The sequence below is a fragment of the Rattus rattus genome, chromosome 2, assembly GCF_011064425.1.
Source record: "Rattus rattus isolate New Zealand chromosome 2, Rrattus_CSIRO_v1, whole genome shotgun sequence".
In the NCBI taxonomy this organism is placed as follows: Eukaryota; Metazoa; Chordata; class Mammalia; order Rodentia; family Muridae; genus Rattus; species Rattus rattus.
In genome coordinates, this window is record NC_046155.1 from 166,403,644 (window position 1) to 166,423,111 (window position 19,468).

Consider the following 19,468-nt stretch of genomic DNA (forward strand, 5'->3'; position numbering starts at 1 on the left):
AGGTGTCACTGAGGACCACAGGATCCATTCATGAAAATCACTAGAAACAAGGAATGAAGTATGACTGTCCAGTCATTGTGACAAAGCCGGGGTCAAGGGACTCACTGCCTCTGAAACACATACCTAGGGGGGAGTTTCATTGTCACTAAACTGATGAAGAGGAAGCTGAGGTGTGTTAATAGTCCTCAAGGGGGGAGGGGTGGAGGCAATATTAGATTAAAAGTCAGAGTTTGAGAAATATGGGCAGATCTGCTGTTGAAATTCGGCGGACCTAGGACAGGTGGCTAAGGTGAGCATTTAACATACCAAAGTGGACCTGGCCTCCAGGTTCTCCCAGCATTCCTCAGTCCCTACCTGTTTCAGGGCATGGCTGGCATACCCCACCCTGTACCCTGAACTTTCCAGCAGAGGCTCTTCACTATATAACCCAGACATTTTAGGTTCCTCTGTCTCTCTACCCCCCCCTTCCCCTCCCCTCCCCCTCTCTCTGTGTGCATGCATTTTCTCTCTCTCCTCCCTGCTTTTCTGTAGTCATCCTTGTGGCTACTTCCCTAGCCTCCTGTAACATCGGTGGACCTGCCAGAGAGCTCCCCCCAATAAACCTGCCTTTGTATCCTTTAATTTGGCTTGAGTTGGCTCGTTTCATTGGTGGAGAATACACGTCAGTAGCTCCTGGGTGCACACTGCTCCAAGTGCTGGGGCCATGGGGCAGATGGGGGTCCCCACATTCGTCGGAACTGGTGTATCTAATGATAGACACACGCAGGTGGCTCTTAACTTCGGATGACTCAGGACAATTTTATTGCAATGATGGGGTTAAAATAGTATGTAGTCAGGGAGCCAGTAAGATGGCTCGGCGTGTAAACTGCTTGCTGTCAGGCTGGCTCACTGGCTACATAGTGAGATCCTGTCCCCAAAACAACAAACGCCTTGGACTCCTGCTACTTAAGTCTCAAGGCATTAGCAAGCAGAGCCCTCCCCAGGGAAGAGAGCCATGGCCTCCATCCTGCCACCAAGCACTAAATGGGAAAGTACTCAGTCTTCTAATTGTTTTTTTTTTCTCTATTGTTTATTTAGGATTAACTGTGGATGGTGAGGAAGGTAGGGGAGGCTCTGACCTCACCTTTAACGGGGTATACACCAACTGGCTTCGGGGAGGTTGTCTTGCTGTCAGACACATGGCTGCTTTCTCTGGAAAACACATTTAACACTGGCTTGAAGGGACACATCAAAGCTTGTTGCAAATGAGTCCCTTCTGTTTATTCCACAGACAGAAACTGTCTTTCTAGACCTGGGTATGGAAAAACAAATGACTTTGACCTGGCTTTCCCCTGCGTGGGCCCTGGAGATGAAGGTGTGTCTAGTTTCTCCAGCCGAGGAAGCTCCTGACCTTTTAGCCAGTCCCAAGCTAGGGAGTGGGGACAGTGATGTGGGACTCTTTCCTGATGAGGTGACTATCAGCTTGGGGCAGACTCTTCCAGGCAAGTTCGAGGATTCCGTACTTGGTAATGCCTTTGGGGCTGAGGGTATGCACATTATTCTTTTCGGGGAGGGGTATGACTTCCCGGAACCCCAGAGGGATATGTGGGGTGTGGGAGCTACCGCAAATCACACAGTACAGTAGCCGCTCCCCGGGCACCAGCTCCTCGGCCTTCGCAGTCTCTTTGGGGACAAACTCTTGGTATTGGGGCTCTTCAGTCACTAGCAGGTCCAGCAGTAGCCTCTGGATTCCAGGAGACTTAATCTGGTACAGGTCCATGAGCTGGTAAAACTTTTCCATCCAAGCAGCCCTGTCTGTGGCGTACCGCTGTTGTAGCATCCGCAAAACATGGTAGAGCGCCACAAATGTCTCCCACGGGGGCACCTCTTCCTTTTTTTTGGAGATCGGCTTTTTCTCCAACTTGGGCAGTTTGGGATACCTGCTTTTACTTTTAAGGTCCCCAAAGTCCTTTTGAAACATCAGTGCCAGGGTCTGCTCGTTTACGGAAGAACGAGCATCGGTCAAAATGTCTTTGGTGGTAGGATCGAGATACTGTGTCTTCATTTCGTCGAGGGCGTTGGATAACTGCTGCAGCCGAGCACCTCTGTACGGCTCCCCTAGAAGACTCCAGTGTATACGCTTCGGGTCTGTAACCCTTTTGGTAGCTAATGACTCTGGTACGGGAACCGCGGAAGGTTCCAGCCATTCATCCTTTTCCCTTCCCTTTATGGGAGGAATCACTTTCAGGTGTTTGGGGCTCATAGGTTCTCTGCAAGGCTTTGCAGATTCTGAATCCACAGTCTGCTTGTGACGGTGCACGATGGCTTCAAGTACCGCCAGGTGCACCCACTGCAGTTCTTCCGTTTTGGTGAAGTCTTTGAGGAGCTGGCACAGTCTGTGGAAACTGTATCTGGGAAGTTCTTCTCCTGCTTCCATCTGCTTCAAGACCCCATGCAGCCACTCTATGTCCGATACTCCTATCTCCGAGTATGGTTCCTCTGCCAAGATCTCTGGGAGATGCAACTGCCCAATCGGTTGTCCTGCCAGGGAAGGGTGATCCTGCAAAACCGTTTTGAGTTGGGGCCTGTGGGCTTCCAAGGCTTTTCTAACTAACCGAGACGTGAATGGCGTGGCCAAGCCTGCCCTTTCATACTCTGAGATCACCTCCAGAAGGCGTAGGGGTTCCAGTTTATATTTCTCCATCAGCTCCCTCTCTTTATCCAGCACCTTTGCCTTCAGGGATATCAAGGGCTTCACTGTGGGTATCTCCTTCACTGTGGCCTCTTCTTTCCTGGGTATCTGTCTTGCTTCTAGCTCCTTGCTTTCCGGCTCCTTGGATACTGGGGTCAATTTCTCCAAAGGTCTGCTCAGGGCTTCCAGTCTCATAGAGCTTCCTCTGAGCACAGGGATTTCTTGAGGGAACACTTCCCGTCTTTGTAGGACCTTCTTTCTTTCTACCTGTACCTTTGGCTTTTCTCTTTTTTCTCTCCTCTCTTCTTCCCGTAAGTGTTTCTCCTTTTTCTCTTCTATGTGGGTCACACTTTTCGTCTTCTCCTCCTCACTTGAGCTTTCTTCAGTCTCTTCCTCCTTTTCCTCTTCCTCCTCTTCACGCACCTCCTTTTCCACCTTTTTCTTTTCTTTTTCTATCCCCTTTTTCTTTTTTTCTTTCTCTTTCCTTTTCTTCTCCCTTTCCTCTTCCTCCACTTGTTCTTTCTCCTCTTTCTGTTCCTCACCTCCCTCCTCCTCCCTTCCAACCTTTCTTTTCTTCTTCTTCTTTATCTTTTCTATCTCCTCCAGTTCTTTTTCTCCTTCCCATTCCTCTATCTCCTCATCTTTCTTCTCCCTTTCCTCTACTTGTTCTTTCTGTTCCTTCCCTCCCTCCTTCTCCCTTCCAACCTTTTTCTTCTTCTTTTTTATCTTTTCTATCTCCCCCAGTTCTTTTTCTCCTTCCCATTCCTCTATCTCCTCATCTTTCTTCTCCCTTTCCTTTTCCTCCACTTGTTCTTTCTCCTCTTTCTGTTCCTCACCTCCCTCCTCCTCCCTTCCAACCTTTCTTTTCTTCTTTTTTATCTTTTCTATCTCCCCCAGTTCTTTTTCTCCTTCCCATTCCTCTATCTCCTCATCTTTCTTCTCCCTTACCTTTTCCTCCACTTGTTCTTTCTCCTCTTTCTGTTCCTCACCTCCCTCCTCCTCCCTTCTAACCTTTCTTTTCTTCTTTTTTATCTTTTCTATCTCCTCCAGTTCTTTTTCTCCTTCCCATTCCTCTATCTCCTCATCTTTCTTCTCCCTTTCCTCTACTTGTTCTTTCTCCTCTTTCTGTTCCTCACCTCCCTCCTCCTCCCTTCCAACCTTTCTTTTCTTCTTCTTCTTTATCTTTTCTATCTCCTCCAGTTGTTTTTCTCCTTCCCATTCCTCTATCTCCTCATCTTTCTTCTCCCTTTCCTCTACTTGTTCTTTCTGTTCCTCACCTCCCTCCTCCTCCCTTCCAACCTTTTTCTTCTTCTTTTTTATCTTTTCTATCTCCCCAGTTCTTTTCTCCTTCCATTCCTCTATCTCCTCATCTTTCTTCTTCCTTACCTCTTCCTCCACTTGTTCTTTCTCCTCTTTCTTTTCCTCCCCTCCCCCCTCCTCCCCTCTTCCCGTTCTTTTCTTCTTCTTTTTTATCTTTTCTATCTCCTCCAGTTCTTTTTCTCCTTCCCATTCCTCTATCTCCTCATCTTTCTTCTTCCTTTCCTCTACTTGTTCTTTCTGTTCCTCCCCTCCCTCCTTCTCCCTTCTAACCTTTCTTTTCTTCTTTTTTATCTTTTCTATCTCCTCCAGTTCTTTTTCTCCTTCCCATTCCTCTATCTCATCTTTCTTCTTCCTTACCTTTTCCTCCATTTGTTCTTTCTCCTCTTTCTGTTCCTCACCTCCCTCCTCCTCCCTTCTAACCTTTCTTTTCTTCTTCTTTTTTATCTTTTCTATCTCCTCCAGTTCTTTTTCTCCTTCCCATTCCTCTATCTCCTCATCTTTCTTCTTCCTTTCCTTTTCCTCCACTTGTTCTTTCTCCTCTTTCTGTTCCTCACCTCCCTCCTCCTCCCTTCTAACCTTTCTTTTCTTCTTCTTTTTTATCTTTTCTATCTCCTCCAGTTCTTTTTCTCCTTCCCATTCCTCTATCTCCTCATCTTTCTTCTTCCTTTCCTTTTCCTCCACTTGTTCTTTCTCTTTCTGTTCCTTCCCTCCCTCCTTCTCCCTTCCAACCTTTCTTTTCTTCTTCTTTTTTATCTTTTCTATCTCCTCCAGTTCTTTTTCTCCTTCCCATTCCTCTATCTCCTCATCTTTCTTCTTCCTTTCCTTTTCCTCCACTTGTTCTTTCTCCTCTTTCTGTTCCTCACCTCCCTCCTCCTCCCTTCTAACCTTTCTTTTCTTCTTCTTTTTTATCTTTTCTATCTCCTCCAGTTCTTTTTCTCCTTCCCATTCCTCTATCTCCTCATCTTTCTTCTCCCTTTCCTTTTCCTCCACTTGTCCTTTCTTCTCTTTCCACTCCTCCTCCTCCTCTTCCTCCTCCTCTTCCTCTGTCTCCTCTCCCTCCTCCTCCTCTTCCTCCGCCTTAGCCTCCACCTCAGCTTCTTCCTCAGCCTCCTCCCTTTCTTCCTCAGACTCAGAACTTTCTTCTTCTACCTCAAACAGCAGGCTATCCATGTCCTGAGAAATGGTCTCTTCGCGTTTCACCTGTTTTAAAAGGTTGTAAAACTTTTCCGTCCCAGGAAGAAGACCCACGAAGGCTTTTCTCCGAATCCTCGGTCTTTTAAAGGATAGAGCTTCCTCCTCTACCTCAAGGTCCCTCTTCTTCCCTTCCCCTTCCTCCTCCTCCTCCTCCTCTTCCTGCTTCTCCTCTGAGACCTTCATTGACTCCCAGTCAAGTTCCCCTTCTTCCTTAGCCACTTTCTGCTCTTGGGTTCTCAGCCTTCTCATTTGCCTGGCCAGCCATCTTTGCATCTTAGCTAGCCTCCTCTCCTCCATGATTATCTCTGGTTGTTCTTCTCCGGCCTCCAACTCCTTAGCATTGAGTCTCTCTTCCTCCACACTTAGCCTGGCCTCCTTCATTAACAGTGACCGATTTATCTTTGTCATCTTGGCTTCTTTCTGTGCCAGTTTCCTTTCTTTGTTGGCTAGGTTTTGAAGTGCCTTTAAGGATTGTCTAGTCTCTGCAAGCTCCTTGGAAATGCCCTTCTGTCTGCCCAGCTTCCTGGAGGCTTTGGCTAGTTTCCTTTCCTCGTGGGCATGTATCCTCTGTTCTCTGGTAAGCTCCAGACTCTCTCTGGCAGCGTTCTTTTCCTCTGTGGCCCGCAGTCTGTCTTCATACGCGAGAACCTTCTCCTCCAAGGACACTTTCTTCCTCGTTAGATCTATCTCATGGGTGGCCAGCCTCCCTCTCCTTAAGATGGCTTTCTGGATGTCTCTCGTGGGGGACTGTGCTGACTCTTCCACCAGCTCCTCCTTCTCCTTGGCCACCCTTTCCATTTCGTAGGTCAGCTTCTCCCCGTCTTTAATAATCTCAGGCTCTTCTCTGATGGGTTGGCTCTTCTGGATTATTTTCCTGATCTCATGGGCTAACTTTACTTTTTCCTCAGACAGCCTCCCTCGCTTCTCTGCCAGAAGCGTATCTGCCTGCTCCACTTTCTTCTCTGTGTCAAGCAGCTTCTCTCTCTTTACCATGAAGGCATTCATCTCTCCGTCCAGCTTCTTGCTCAAGTTAACCAGCTTCTCCCTGTACGACTCCAATTTGCCTTTTATGTCCTCTAATTGCTCCTTCCCCTTAAGGAGCTTTGTCTCCTGATCCTGGAGAGCCTTTTCCCTTTTGGCCAGCCTTCCTCTGTCCAGGGACAGCAAGTGCTTCTCCTGGTCCAGACTTTTTTCCATCTCAGCCACTCTTGCCTTCTTTTCTTTGAGTTCTTTCTTTCTCTGGGCCAATCTCTCCTTCTCCTGGCCCTGTCTCTGTTTCTTCTCCCTCAGTTTCTCCTCCCTTTCCTGCAGTATCTTCAGTTCTTCAGGTGTTTTGCCTTCCTCCCAGGCCAGTCTCTTCTCTTCCTCCAACTGCTCCTCCTCCTCCTGGGCCAGCGTCTCCTCCAAGGACAGATACTTCTCATACAAGGCCAGCCTCTCCTCCTCCTTAGCCAGCTCCTCCCTCTTCTCCGCCAGTTTTTCCATATCCTCATACAGTTCATCTTCTTTCAGAGCTAGCTCCCTCCTGTCCCACTCCAGGTTCTTGGTTTCCTCTTTCAACTCCTTTTCCTCCAACTCTAGACCCTTCTCCTTTTCCAACATGGCTTCTATTTTCTGGGCCAACACTGCCTTCACCTCCCCCACTTTGTCTATTTTCTTTGCGATTCTTTCTTCTTCGTGAGCCGCTCTCTCCAGCTTTCTGGCCAGTTTCTTTTTTTTCTGGGCCAGTAGCTCTGCTTCCTGGCTTAGGATTTCCTCTTGTTGGCCCAGAAAGTTCTCTTTCTCGCCGAGGGTCATCTCTATGCGGGCCCGTTTTCCGCCCTTGGTAACCATTTTCACATATTCCTGGGCCAGTTTTCTCTCCTCCTGGGCTAGCTTTTTCTCTTCCTGGGCGAGTTTCTCCTCTTCCTTTGCGAGCGACCTCCTTTCTTTGGCTCGTTGCCGCACAGCTCGGGCTTGTTTCCACTCTGCCCTGGCCTGTCTCTGTGCCACTTGGATCTGTCTCCTCTCTCTACTAAGAGCCTTTCTGCCTTCTGCTTCTTCTTCCTCTATCTCTTTCTCTTCCTCTATCTCTTCCTCTTCCTCTTCCTCTTCCTCTGTCTCCTCCTCTTCCTCCTCTTCCTCCTCTTCCTTGGACGGCATTTCTCCCAGATCCCCTTCTCTCTCAGTTTGGGTCTTTGAGATGATGTTTTCCCAGACGTCTTTCCACTCATCCCATGTTAGCTTCTTTTTCTCCTGATCCTCTACTACTTCTTCACTTGGCGGCAGCTTCCCTTCAGCCTGGAGTCTCTTCTCTTCTTTGAAATACTTCTCATCACTTTCTTTCTTCCAGTCTTCCCAAAGCACTGTCCTCTGAGTCTGGGCTCTCTGCCATTCATCCCAAGAGCTCTTCCACTCTTGCCAAGACAGCTTCCTCTCAGCCATGTCTTTTGTTTCTTTTAGTTCAATCATTTGCTCCTCCCCTTCCTTTTTCTTCTTTTTCTTCTTCTCCTCCTCTTCCTTTTTCTTTTTCTTCTTCTCCTCCTTCTTCTCCTTCTTCTCCTTCTCCTTCTCCTTCTCCTTCTCCTTCTCCTTCTTCTCCTTCTCCTCTCTTCTCCTCCTCTTCTCCTCCTCCTCCTTCTCCTTCTTCTTCTCTTCTTCTTCTTCTTCTCCTCCTCCTCCTTCTCCTCCTTCCTTCTTCTCCTTCTCCTCCTTCTCCTTCTCCTCCTTCTCCTCCTCTCCTCCTTCTCCCTCCTTCTCCTCCTCCTCTCCTTCTCCTCCTCCTCCTTCTCCTTCTCCTCCTCCTCCTCCTTCTCCTCCTTCTCCTTCTCCTTCTCCTCCTTCTCCTCCTTCTCCTTCTCCTCCTTCTCCTTCTCCTTCTCCTTCTCCTCCTTCCCCTTCTCCTCCTCCTCCACCTTCACCTTCTCCGCCTTCTCCTTCACCTTCTCCTCCTTCTCCACCTTCACCTTCTCCTCCTTCACCTTCTCCTCCTTCTCCTCCTTCACCTCCTCCTTCCCCTCCCTCCCCTTCTCCTCCTCCTTCACCTTCTCCTCCTCCCTCTCCTTCCTCCTTCTTCTCCTTCTCCTCCTTCTCCTCCTTCGCCTTCACCTTCTCCTCCTTCTCCTCCTTCACCTTCTCCTCCTTCACCTTCTCCTCCTCCTCCTCCACCTTCACCTTCTCCGCCTTCTCCTTCACTTTCTCCTCCTTTTCCACCTTCACCTTCTCCTCCTTCACCTTCTCCTTCTCCTCCTTCTCCTTCACCTTCTCCTCCTCCTTCACCTTCTCCTCCTCTCCTTCTCCTTCTCCTCTCCTCCTCGCCTTCACCTCCTTCTCCTCCTTCACCTTCTCCTCCTTCTCCTTCTCCTCCTTCCCCTTCTCCTCCTCCTCCACCTTCACCTTCTCCTCCTTCTCCTTCACCTCCTCCTCCTCCTCCTCCTCCTCCTCCTCCTTCTCCTCCTTCTCCTTCACCTTCTCCTCCTCCTCCCTCCCTCCTCCTCCTCCTCCTTCTCCTCCTCCTCCTCCTTCTCCTCCTCCTCCTCCTCCTCCTCCTCCACCTCCTCCTCCTCCTCCTCCTCCTCCTCCTCCTTCTCCTCCTCCTCCTCCTCCTTCTCCTCCTTCTCCTCCTCTCCTCCTCCTCCACCTCCTTCTCCTCCTCCTTCACCTTCTCCTCCTCCTTCTCCTTCACCTTCTCCTCCTTCCCCTTTTCCTCCTCCTCCACCTTCACCTTCTCCACCTTCTCCTTCACCTCCTCCTTCTCCACCTTCACCTTCTCCTCCTTCACCTTCTCCTTCTCCTTCTCCACCTTCACCTTCTCCTTCTCCTTCACCCCTTCTCCTTCTCCTCCTTCGCCTTCACCTTCTCCTCCTTCCTCCTTCACCTTCTCCTCCTTCACCTTCTCCTTCTCCGCCTTCTCCTTCACCTTCTCCTCCTTCTCCTTCACCTTCTCCTCCTTCCCCTTCTCCTCCTCCTCCACCTTCTCCTTCTCCTCCTCCTCCTTCTCCTCCTCCTTCTCCACCTTCACCTTCTCCTCCTTCACCTTCTCCTTCTCCTTCTCCTCCACCTTCACCTTCTCCGCCTTCTCCTTCACCTTCTCCTTCTCCTCCTTCGCCTTCACCTTCTCCTCCTTCTCCTCCTTCACCTTCTCCTCCTTCACCTTCTCCTTCTCCTCCACCTTCACCTTCTCCTCCTTCTCCTTCACCTTCTCCTCCTTCTCCTTCACCTTCTCCTCCTTCCCCTTCTCCTCCTCCTCCACCTTCACCTTCTCCACCTTCTCCTTCACCTCCTCCTTCTCCACCTTCACCTTCTCCTCCTTCACCTTCTCCTCCACCTTCACCTTCTCCGCCTTCTCCTTCACCTTCTCCTTCTCCTCCTTCCATTCACCTTCTCCTCCCTTCTCCTCCTTCACCTTCTCCTCCTCCTCCTTCACCTTCTCCTTCTCCTCCACCTTCACCTTCTCCTTCTCCTCCTTCACCTTCTCCTCCTTCTCCTTCACCTTCCCCTCCTTCTCCTTCACCTTCTCCTTCTCCTCCACCTTCACCTTCTCACCTTCTCCTTCACCTCTCCGCCTTCTCTTCACCTTCTCCTTCTCCTTCACCTTCTCCTTCTCCTCCACCTTCACCTTCTCCGCCTTCTCCTTCACCTTCTCCTCCTTCTCCTTCACCTTCTCCTCCTTCTCCTCCCTTCTCCTTCTTCACCTTCACCTTCTCCTCCTTCTCCTTCTCCTTCTCCTCCTTCCTCCTTCCTCCTCCTCCTCCTTCTCCTCCTCCTCCTCCTCCTCCTCCTCCTCCTCCTCCTCCTCCTCCTCCTCCTCCTCCACCTCCTCCTCCTCCTCCTCCTTCTCCTCCTCCTCCTTCTCCTCCTCCTTCTCCTCCTCCTCCTCCTCCTCCTCCTCCTCCTTCTCCTCCTCCTCCTCCTCCTCCTCCTCCTCCTCCTCCTCCTTCACCTTCTCCTCCTTCACCTTCTCCTTCTCCTTCTCCTCCACCTTCACCTTCTCCTTCTCCTCCTTCACCTTCTCCTCCTTCTCCTTCACCTTCTCCTCCTCCTTCTCCTCCTTCTCCTTCTCCTCCTCCTCCTCCTCCTTCTCCTCCTCCTCCTCCTCCTCCTCCTCCTCCTCCTCCTCCTCCTTCACCTTCTCCTCCTTCTCCTTCTCCTCCTCCACCTTCTCCTCCTTCTCCTTCTCCTCCTTCTTCTCCTTCTCCTCCCACTTCTCTGCTCCTTCCTCCTCCTCTTCCCATGCTCTTCCTTTCCTTCTTCTTCCTTCTCCTCCTTCTGCTCCCCCTTCAGCCATTTCCTCTGATTTCGGGGTCACAGCCAGCTTTTTGGTGGAGACAGTCTCCTCTATTCTTTCATCTTCTTTCATTTCTTCCTCCTTAGCTTTCTTTCCCTTCCTGTGTTTCTCCTCTTTCACTAAATCCTCTAGTTCTAAGAAAGCAACTCCCTTCTTTTGGTCCTTTTTGAAGGGCACTTGCTCCACTTCCTGTGGTTTCTGTCCTTTTTCTAGTCTTTCCCCTCCAGCCTCTGGCCTCTCTTCCTGACCTGTAACTTCCACACCCTCTTTAGTTGCTTCTTCACCAATAACAACTGGTTTTCCCTCTTGCGGGGCTTCTTCCCCAACTTCAGCCTTAGCCTCCGCCTCAGCCTTAGCCTCCGCCACCGCCTCAGCCTTAGCCTCCGCCACCGCCACCGCCACCGCCTCCGCCTCAGCCTTAGCCTCCGCCACGGCCTCCGCCCCCGCCTCCGCCCCCGCCCCCGCCCCCGCCTCTGCCTCCACCTCAGCCTCAGCTCCCTTTTCTCCCTCCAGTAAGGGGCACATTTCCATAAAGAGTTCCCAGCTCGGATATTTATCTACCAGCACCTCAGTAGCAGTAGCCACTAGCTCAGCGCTTAGATCATCCACCATCCATGTTTGGTTATCAGCTATCCTCAGGTTTGTGAGCCGACAGAGATCATCCCGCCATTCACTGTCCGGAGGGAGAACCCTACCTGGCATTCCCCCGACACCCCGCTGAGACATTTTATGAATTCTCTTCCTCGCTGGTGGTGGTGGTAGAGGTAATTCTAGAGGAGGAGGAAGAGACTCATCCACTTCAGGAGGCAAGATTTCCTCTGGAGCAACATCTTTCTTCTTCTTCTTCCGTGGCTTGCGTTGTTTGTGAGCTTTCTTGTCTTTTTTGACTGTGGCTCTTGGGTGAAGCCTTTTCCTCAGTCTCATGGCTACAGAAATGTGTTCCTTCAGGATATCTTTCTCTGGGCTCTCAGGCTCTCTGGGGCTCTTCAGTAGGCTATCAGTTGAAGACGGGGTGTAGGTTATTTTGAGGTCTGACTCGACTTCTTCTGGCTCTGCCTCACTGTGGTCACTTAGTTCCTCCTGTTTCTGTTGTCTAGCTGCCTCTTTCAACTTTCTGAGGCCTCGCAATAATTTCCGGGCTGCGGGGTGGGGGGGGGAGAACAAGATATGGAGATGAGGAAAGTATGTCAGGTAAATGAAACTTTTAATAAAGAGTACAGAGAGGGAGGGCTAGTTTTTTTTTGTTTTTGTTTTTGTTTTTTTTTCTTTAAGAAATTCTCCCTCGGTAGGTGTGTTCCCAAGTTGTGCTTCCTTATCGAAGGTGGGGTGGGGTGTGGACCTTGAGGTTTTCCAGAGTCTATATAGACATCTCCTAGGAGAGTTCTCTTCTTTGATTCAAGCTCTCTACTTTTCTTCCTACCTTGTACCTCAGGACCCTCTCTAAATCCCAACTAGCCTTGCTCTTAGAGATCCAATCCATGGGCCCGGCTACCTTGTACTTACCCCGTTTTCTGCCCGCTGACCGGATCCGTCTTTGGCTTTTGGTGGACTTGAGTTCAGGTATTTGAGGTGCTGGGGGAAGTAGGAGCAAGGAGATGGTCTGACTAGGTGTAAATAACCCTGGGACATCCAAAGAAAAATCAATCTTATCTCCTTTAAATATTGACAGGTTATCACTTAATCGCAGCTCTATTTGAGTAGTGAGGGTTTGAATGTCTATGGGCCGGATCCCCAGAAGATGGTCCAGGGACTCCTCCCCAATCATCTCTTGCCTGTGAAAGTCAAGAAGAGAGAGAGAGAGAAAGAGAGAGAGCTGTGTTGAATCAGACACAACTGGGGAGCAGGAAGAAGAGAGGTGCTGCGGAGCAAACATGGGGTTCAGCAGAGGTGGGGCAAGGAAGGACAGCGTATGATGCAAAAGCCAAGAGGGCAATGGTGAGGATGAAGCTGGAACCCCACCAGGGTAGGAGACGGAGAGGGATAGACGAAGGGATGAAGAAGCAAGAGGGGGCAGCTGAGGCCATCAGAGGGCAGTTCAGGAATCACAAGGGGCTGTGAAAAAGAAGAAGAGCCGATATAGGGAGTGATAATGATTAGGGATAAAGATGGGGGGGGCTGGAGGGGGCGGGGGAGGAAAAAGTTGGAGCTGGGAGAAAATTAAAGCTAGCAGCAAAGAATGGAGGTAGGCACGAAGCGACTCACTGCAACTCCTGGAAGAGGCCTGGTTTCTGGATCAGGGTTAAGAGTGAGCTCTTGGAATGGACTCCGGTATCGGACATTAGGTTCAGGGCCTTGGTCCTCACTCTTTGGTCCTTGTCCATCAGTCCCTGGGCCAGGGGCAAGGCAAAGAGACGAGTGACCATGCCCAGGCGCTTCAGCCCCTCCCAGGCCAGTTCTCGGATGAGCGGGTTGGGATGGGTCGTGTCGTCCAGCAGACGGTGTGCCGTCTCGGAGCGCAGAGATGGAGACACCTGGTAAGAGGCGAAGATCTGTCCCAACGCGCCGACGCTGCACTGGTACTTCAGCGGGTTGGCATGGGCCATGATGCTTAGGATTGCCTCAATCAGGCTGCTGATGGCCACTTCGCTCATCTTCTTCCCCAGCCAGCTTCGGTTCGTTGCATCCGTGAGGATGCTGTAGGTGACGTCCTTGGTGAGTCTCTTTTCCAGGAATTCTTCATCCTCTTTGGGTGGGATTTGGCCCGCTTCGCTCGTAGCTCTTACCCTGCTCTGCCAGAAGAAGAATGGCTGATCCTTTTCCCACTCCAGAGTCCGCTGGGGTGGGCGCAGGCTGCACTTGAGGAATATTGGGCTGCCCTCTGGCCAAAGACGGGCGCGGATCACTGAGTTAGGGATGTAGCAATCCGGGGCAAGGGGCCATTTCTTCCCATGTCCGAAGTAGCTCCGCAGGATCTCATAGGGGTTCAGTCCGTCCCAGGCGGTCAACTGCAGCTGGGGAGGAACCACGTAGCGAGTTTGGGGTTGCTTGTCCATCGCAGGCAGCAACTTACTTTCCCCCAAAGGAACGGAACGGGGAGGAGCCAGTAGCACAGTGCTGCCGTCTTCTTCTTCTTCTATGACATGTGGCACCTTATGATCAAAGGCAATAGCTCGCTTATTGGGAAGGTGTACCAGGCCTTGTAGGTCCTGTCTCCGTTGACCTTGGTAGCTATATTTAGGCACAAATAAGATCTCAAAAGAGAAGAAGAAGCTTGGCAGGAAAGGTTTGGGGATTTCTACCATGTCATCTGTTATGCTCAGAAGGGAAAGGCGAGAGAGTAAGGATACGGGTAACAGTTGCAGACAGGACACCAGGTAAATACTCTGGTTGAAAGTCACAAGCAGGTCAGCCCGGTCGTTGGCAAAGCAGAGTGGGCCAAAGTGCAAGGACGAGTCCAGCATGGCTATAAGTCTACCATGGAAATCCCAGATGCGGACGGAGCCATCAGAACCGCCTGTGACAAAAATACTCAAGGCCAAGCAGACATCGAAGGAGGTGATGGCGCACTGGTGCAGAGGCAACGTCTCTATGACTTTGGTGCTTTGCCTTGCCCCAAAGGATATAAAATCGTGGAACTTCCAGAGCCGTAGGCAGTTGGTGTCCGTAATGGCACTTACGGCCCTCGGTAGGAGGATCAGGTGCTTTAGTGGGCGGCTGCTGAGAATGCAAGCGAGGGACCTAAGTTGCAATCTGGTCCCGGTCAACACGGCTTCTGACAAATGGATGTAGTCATCTACCCCGTAGGAACAGACCAAAGAGTTGTCTCGGGTAGCCAAAAACCCCCTATAGAATACTGACAGAGCCAGCACGGCCCCAAAGTGAACACTTTTCTCCATTCTGGCGCAGCTGTGCTGGGAAAGCACTCTGATCATACCGCTCTGATGCCCGGAGAATATCAGTCCTTCCAGCCCCCGCCCCAAATGGAAATTCCCGAAAGCCAGGCAATGAACATAGTCCTGAGCATCCGGTGAGGTGCACAAGAGATACTTGACCGGGCAAGGATTGCGGGTCGTGTCAAACACTAGCACCTCCGTGGTGCCTATCGCTACAAAAAGCTCCTCTTTCCCCGGATCATAGGCCCAGTCCACAGCACGGTCAAGGACTGAGAAGGGCCAAATGACAAGCAGAAGATCCCCCGTTACAGGAGACACGAAGCGCAACAGGCCGTCCTCGGTGACGCACAGGATCCGGAAGCAGCTGTCCCGATAGCGGACTCGACGTAACTGCTGGGGAATGGAGCCGCAGATATTGAAGAGACTGTAGAAGCCAGGTAGACGGCGTAAGGAAAAATGGTGCGTTGTCTGGCAGAAGAAAGTAGTGTCGTCGATAAACTTGAGGTTATAGAGCTCTTCGCCAAGTTCCAGGTGCCGGAGCAAGTTTCCTGAAGTGAGGTTCCACTCCTTGATTACGCCTTCCTTGCCAGCCGTCAGCAGGGTGTGGGCCTCGGACCGGCTCTGTATAAACACCACTACCGAGGGATGGGCCCGGAAACTGTGGGGAGACTGGCTTTGCATGAGAGTCCATACATAGATCACCCCAGCCTTGTTGCCGGCGTAGAGAAGGCTCTCCTCAAGGCTAGTGAAGCAGCAGGTGATCGGAGCTCCACAGTTAATGGCTATGAACTTATGGGACTCTACCAGTTGACCCTGGCCCTGGCGTTCCAGGACTCTCAGTGTAGTTTCACACAGGGCTATGAGGCAGCCATTGGGGCCATCCAGGGAGATGTTTTGGATCATCTCGTCGCCAGAGATGGGAGATATTTGAATCAAGTGAAGGCCCTTGCCACTTGGATCAATGATCCAAGTGACCACTGCCCCCTGGATGCCGGACAGGAGCACCTTTGTTTCCGGATCGAAGCAGAGGCAGTTGATATCAAAGCGGCAGGGCACGGTACCCAGGGGTCTGAATGACCTAAAATGGTCCCCAAAGAGCCTCAAGACCATGTCACCACAGTAGGCCACAATGAGATGAAAGGGGCCTGTGTGCACCATTGCCTGGATAGGCCGCAGTCGCTCCAACATCGGGAATGTTCTCTTTTCAACCATGTCCTCAGTTTTGCTCTTCACCCACACTACAGCCTGCAGACAGTAAAAGGCAGTAGAGGAGAAGAGAGCCAGTCAGCCATCTTCTATTCTTCTCTCTCCTCCTTCCTCTCTCCCCCTCTTTTTCCTTTCTTAACAAGGTCTCCCTATATAGCCCTGACTGGCTTAGAATTTACTAGGGCGACCTGGTTGACCTCTTTCTTTTTTCCTTCTTATTTGTTTGTTTTGGTTTTTCCATGTTGGGGTTTCTCTGCGTAGTCCTGGCTGTTCTGGAACTCACTCTGTAGACCAGATTGGCCTTGGACTCAGAGGTCCACCTGCCCCTGCCTCCCCAGTGCTGGGATCAAAGGTGTGTGCCACCACCACCACCACCAACACCAACACCACCACCACCACCATCTGGATATTTATTTTTGACAGGGTCTTGCTTTGTATCCCAAGGTGGCTTTGAACTCCTGCTCCTCCAGATATGAAAGGAACATCTCAGGCTCCTGAGCCCTGGGATGACAGGCGTGTGGCGTCGTGTCAGGCTTCCTTGTTTTGCTAAGGAGGTATCAGAAGATTGGGATGACTTTTGCCTTCTAGGGAATTGGAAAGAGGGTGGAGGAAGGGAAGCTTGAATCCTTTCACCAACTTAACGTTGACCATGAAGTCTACACAGAATGAAGGACGTGAATGGGCAAACCCTGAGTCTGGACAGTGTTCATTCACAGGGTGGCTCTGGGTTGAGACCTACAAGGGTGTGGCCTTTGGAGAGACTGAGAAGGAGAAGGAAAGGGACCTTACCAGGGTTTCTTTTACGTTGGGTGACACCCAGGAGAGGGAGGCGAAGAAGTGAGCATCGACGAAGTAATAGCATATGATCGGCATAGTGAGAGGATATCGAGATTCTTTGTACAGTACTTGGGATCGGTCACTCAGCACGATAACGTCCTTCAGTTCCTCCGCTGAGGATTTCTGGGGGAGAGATGCGCATAACCGGAGGATTAGGCACTAACATACTGACGGGCGAGTGGGGGCGGGGGGCGGGGGTGGGGCAAGATTGCAGGGCTTTCCCAAATTATACTATGACGGCTTATCTTGGTTGTCACCTTTACACACCTGGAAAGAGAGCTGCTTCGCCAAACAATTGCTTCAGTCAGGTCTGCCTGTAGGTAAGTCTAGAGGGCATTTTCTTGATTGATAATTGATATGTCAGGGCCGGGCCCACTGAGCGGGGGTGTGTGTGGGGGGGCTGCATACAACCCTTCCTTCCCCAACTTTCATTTGGTCAGTGTTTTATCGCAGCAACAGAAAGCAAACTAGAACATATCCCCCCTCCCCCCCCAACTCCCGTTACCTCACATGTGCATAGCATATGACACACTTTACAAGCGTGTAAGAAACCTTGGATGCATAATGGAACCACACCTGAATGGGCTCTAGATGACCAGAGCATTGGAAAGGATTTAGGGGGCGTGTCGTTTCTGGAGGATGTGTTTCAAAAGAGCATGCCAGGTCCGGTTTTCTCTGCCTGCTGCCCGTGGATCAGGATATAGTTTTCAGCTGCTTCTCCAGCGTGTTCCCGGCCATGGTGACGACAGATTCGCCTTTTGAAACTGTGAGCCAGCCCCCAACTAAATGCTTCCTGTTATAAGGGTTGCCTTGGTCACGGTGTCTCTTCACAGCACAGGACAGCGGCGAAGACACTCCTCCCTTCCAGGAAGTTTCTTTCCACACAGGGTGGTTCCTCTGACAAGGCTCCCAAATGTCTATGTTCCACTGTCGCGTTGCCCCACTGTTATGTCTGTACAATTATTTGGAAATTGGTGGCCCCCTTCTGTTGAGGGGACCACAATGGTCTGTCCTGGTTCTTGCTTTCACAAAGTGCCTATTACCGTAAGATGGATAAGAGGCCAACTGATAATAATGTTAGTGCCCTTACCTTGTTTTCTTGAATGATGTCATTCACAAGCATCAAAAACTCATCCCACTTGGGAATGAGCCTGGAGGTGGTCATCTTGGCCTGGTTTCCCCCTGGTCCTCCTTAGGACTGTTGCTTGAGAGCCTGTGGGTACCCAAAAGAGGGGTGCTTAGTTCCGCCCATGGTTTGGGTTGTGTTTTCCTTTGTTTCGTGACATCCTGTGTATCCTAGGCCGGCTCTGGACTTCTCGTATATCGGAGGATGACTTTATCTGCTCCTACCTCCTCCGTGCTGGGATTCCAGCTGTGCCTGGCTTATGCAATGTCAGGGAATAGAACCCAGGGCCTCGTGCGTGCTGAGAGCGCGCCACGGAGCTTCCTCCCCAAGCCTGCGTTTCTGACTTGTAAGATGAAAATTCCAATCTTGCCTGCTTTGTACTGCGCTATGTCTTTGTCGTTGCGAACAGACAGAATTCCTGGGGAAGCCTTGATATGTATACCCTGAAGCAACCAGACAACTACCATTGGCTCCAAGATGCCTTTGGTTTCCATTTCTCTCCCTACTTCATCCCCAGCTTTCTGCTTCCCCTCCCTACTCATTCCTTCTTCCTCTCCTCCCCCTCCCTTTTGCCTTCTTCTTTTCTTCCCCTTCCCTTCCTATTGCTCTATAAACACGATGACTACATTTATTCTCTGGCCAGCAGAGGGCAGTGAAGGCCAACCATGACTGCCACGTGAAGGAACCCTCAGTGTCAGAGAAGTGATTCCCAGGGTGTTCCAGGCGTGCTGCTCAGCAGAGTTAGGAACTCCTTAGATTTTTCAGTGCTGGTCCTTTTAGCCTGAGTGCAGTGGCCCACACCTAGAATCCCAGCACTGTGGGGACAGAGGCAGGCAAATCTCTCTGAATTTGATCTCTCTGAAGTCCTCCTCTAGAGATACCTATCTCAATACCTCCCACCCCACCCCCAAAACGAGGAAGAAAATGGGGAGCAGAAGAGAAGGACGGAAGGGCAAATTTTTCATGAACCAAAGCCTAACCCTACTGCACTGTAAACACCTATATAAGACCCAATGGTAACCTGGCTTTTAACAAGCTCTCTAGCTGCTGGGTCTCCTGCACACTAAAGTGGAAGACCATCCATTCAGGAAACTGTTAGAGTTCACGGTCTTTTTTGGCTTGGGTCTTTTGAAGCAAAGCCAGCAGCAAAATCACCTCTCCGGCATGGCTAAGCTTAGGGCCCTATGTTTGCAGAGAGAAAGCAGCAGGCAGAGCATACATGCAGAGTGGATGGGAATCTGTTTGGAGAAGAAAAGAGATACGTTCAAGACTGTCTGTAATTCTAGTCCACGGGTGGCTGAGGCAGGAGAACAGGATAACGATTGGGGTCTAGGCTATCCTGGGTTAAACAGAGAGTGACCCTATCCCCAACCCTCAAATCAAGACCTAAGAGCCGATTCACAGTTCTGAACTCATCTATATCACAGATAGGGAGGTTCTGCTAGCTCACCACTGCACGGCAGTAAGCCAGTCCCATACCCACAATCTACCTCACTGGGTCCTCCTTAGTCCCCAGAACCAGAAATGATATCATGTGTGGAAAATTTGCAGTTCCCACCAATAGCTCCTATTGTTCTAGGCATACGCATTGAGTCCCCCTTTTCTTCCCCAGCCTACAAAAATTCATTCGGGATTCTTTGGGTTATCGCTGCTGGGATTGGGGGAGGGGCATAAATGAATATTCACCAAGGTTTGTATTTTCTGTCAGTCCTACCTTGAGCTCATTCATAGAGTGGCCCAGAGGAAACCTCTCCCCTCAGCCCTTCCCAACTTCCTCCTCAGTCTCAGGCTAATCCCTAACAATGAGTGTGGAGTAAGTTCTGGAAGACTTAGCTCCCATGGGGTTGACCAACCGGCTTGCTTTACTGGTAGCACTCAGTCTGTAGTCAGGGTGACTATGAGACAAAGGATTTGGGACTAAGATATGCTATTTCCTGTTGTCTGCAGAGAAAACCCAAGTCTGTGGGGATTTTTGTTTGTTTGGATTTGATTTTTCTTAGGTCCAATATACAGAC

General features: G+C 50.7%; 1 protein-coding gene across 1 annotated transcript; it reads right to left on the reverse strand.

Moving 5' to 3' along the window:
• Positions 1-1,306: 1,306 nt before the first annotated feature.
• Positions 1,307-17,492, reverse strand: Wdr87 (WD repeat domain 87). The gene is made up of 7 exons (XM_032895175.1): positions 17,418-17,492; positions 16,280-16,450; positions 12,654-15,529; positions 11,955-12,223; positions 10,947-11,590; positions 5,004-7,651; positions 1,307-3,227 (listed from the first exon to the last, which is right to left on the reverse strand). The coding sequence occupies exons 1-7, from the start codon at positions 17,490-17,492 to the stop codon at positions 1,409-1,411; spliced, it is 8,502 nt and encodes a 2,833-aa protein (XP_032751066.1). The 3' UTR covers positions 1,307-1,408.
• Positions 17,493-19,468: the final 1,976 nt, after the last annotated feature.

Excerpts from the sequence above, each read along its gene's own strand:
- Wdr87 (XM_032895175.1), bottom strand. The coding sequence starts at position 17,492 with ATGACCACCTCCAGGCTCATTCCCAAGTGGGATGAGTTTTTGATGCTT. Across the intron at positions 16,451-17,417 it reads ACATCATTCAAGAAAACAAG|AAATCCTCAGCGGAGGAACT; the intron begins GTAAGGGCACTA and ends TCTCTCCCCCAG. Across the intron at positions 12,224-12,653 it reads GGCCTCTTCCAGGAGTTGCA|GCAAGAGATGATTGGGGAGG; the intron begins GTGAGTCGCTTC and ends TGACTTTCACAG.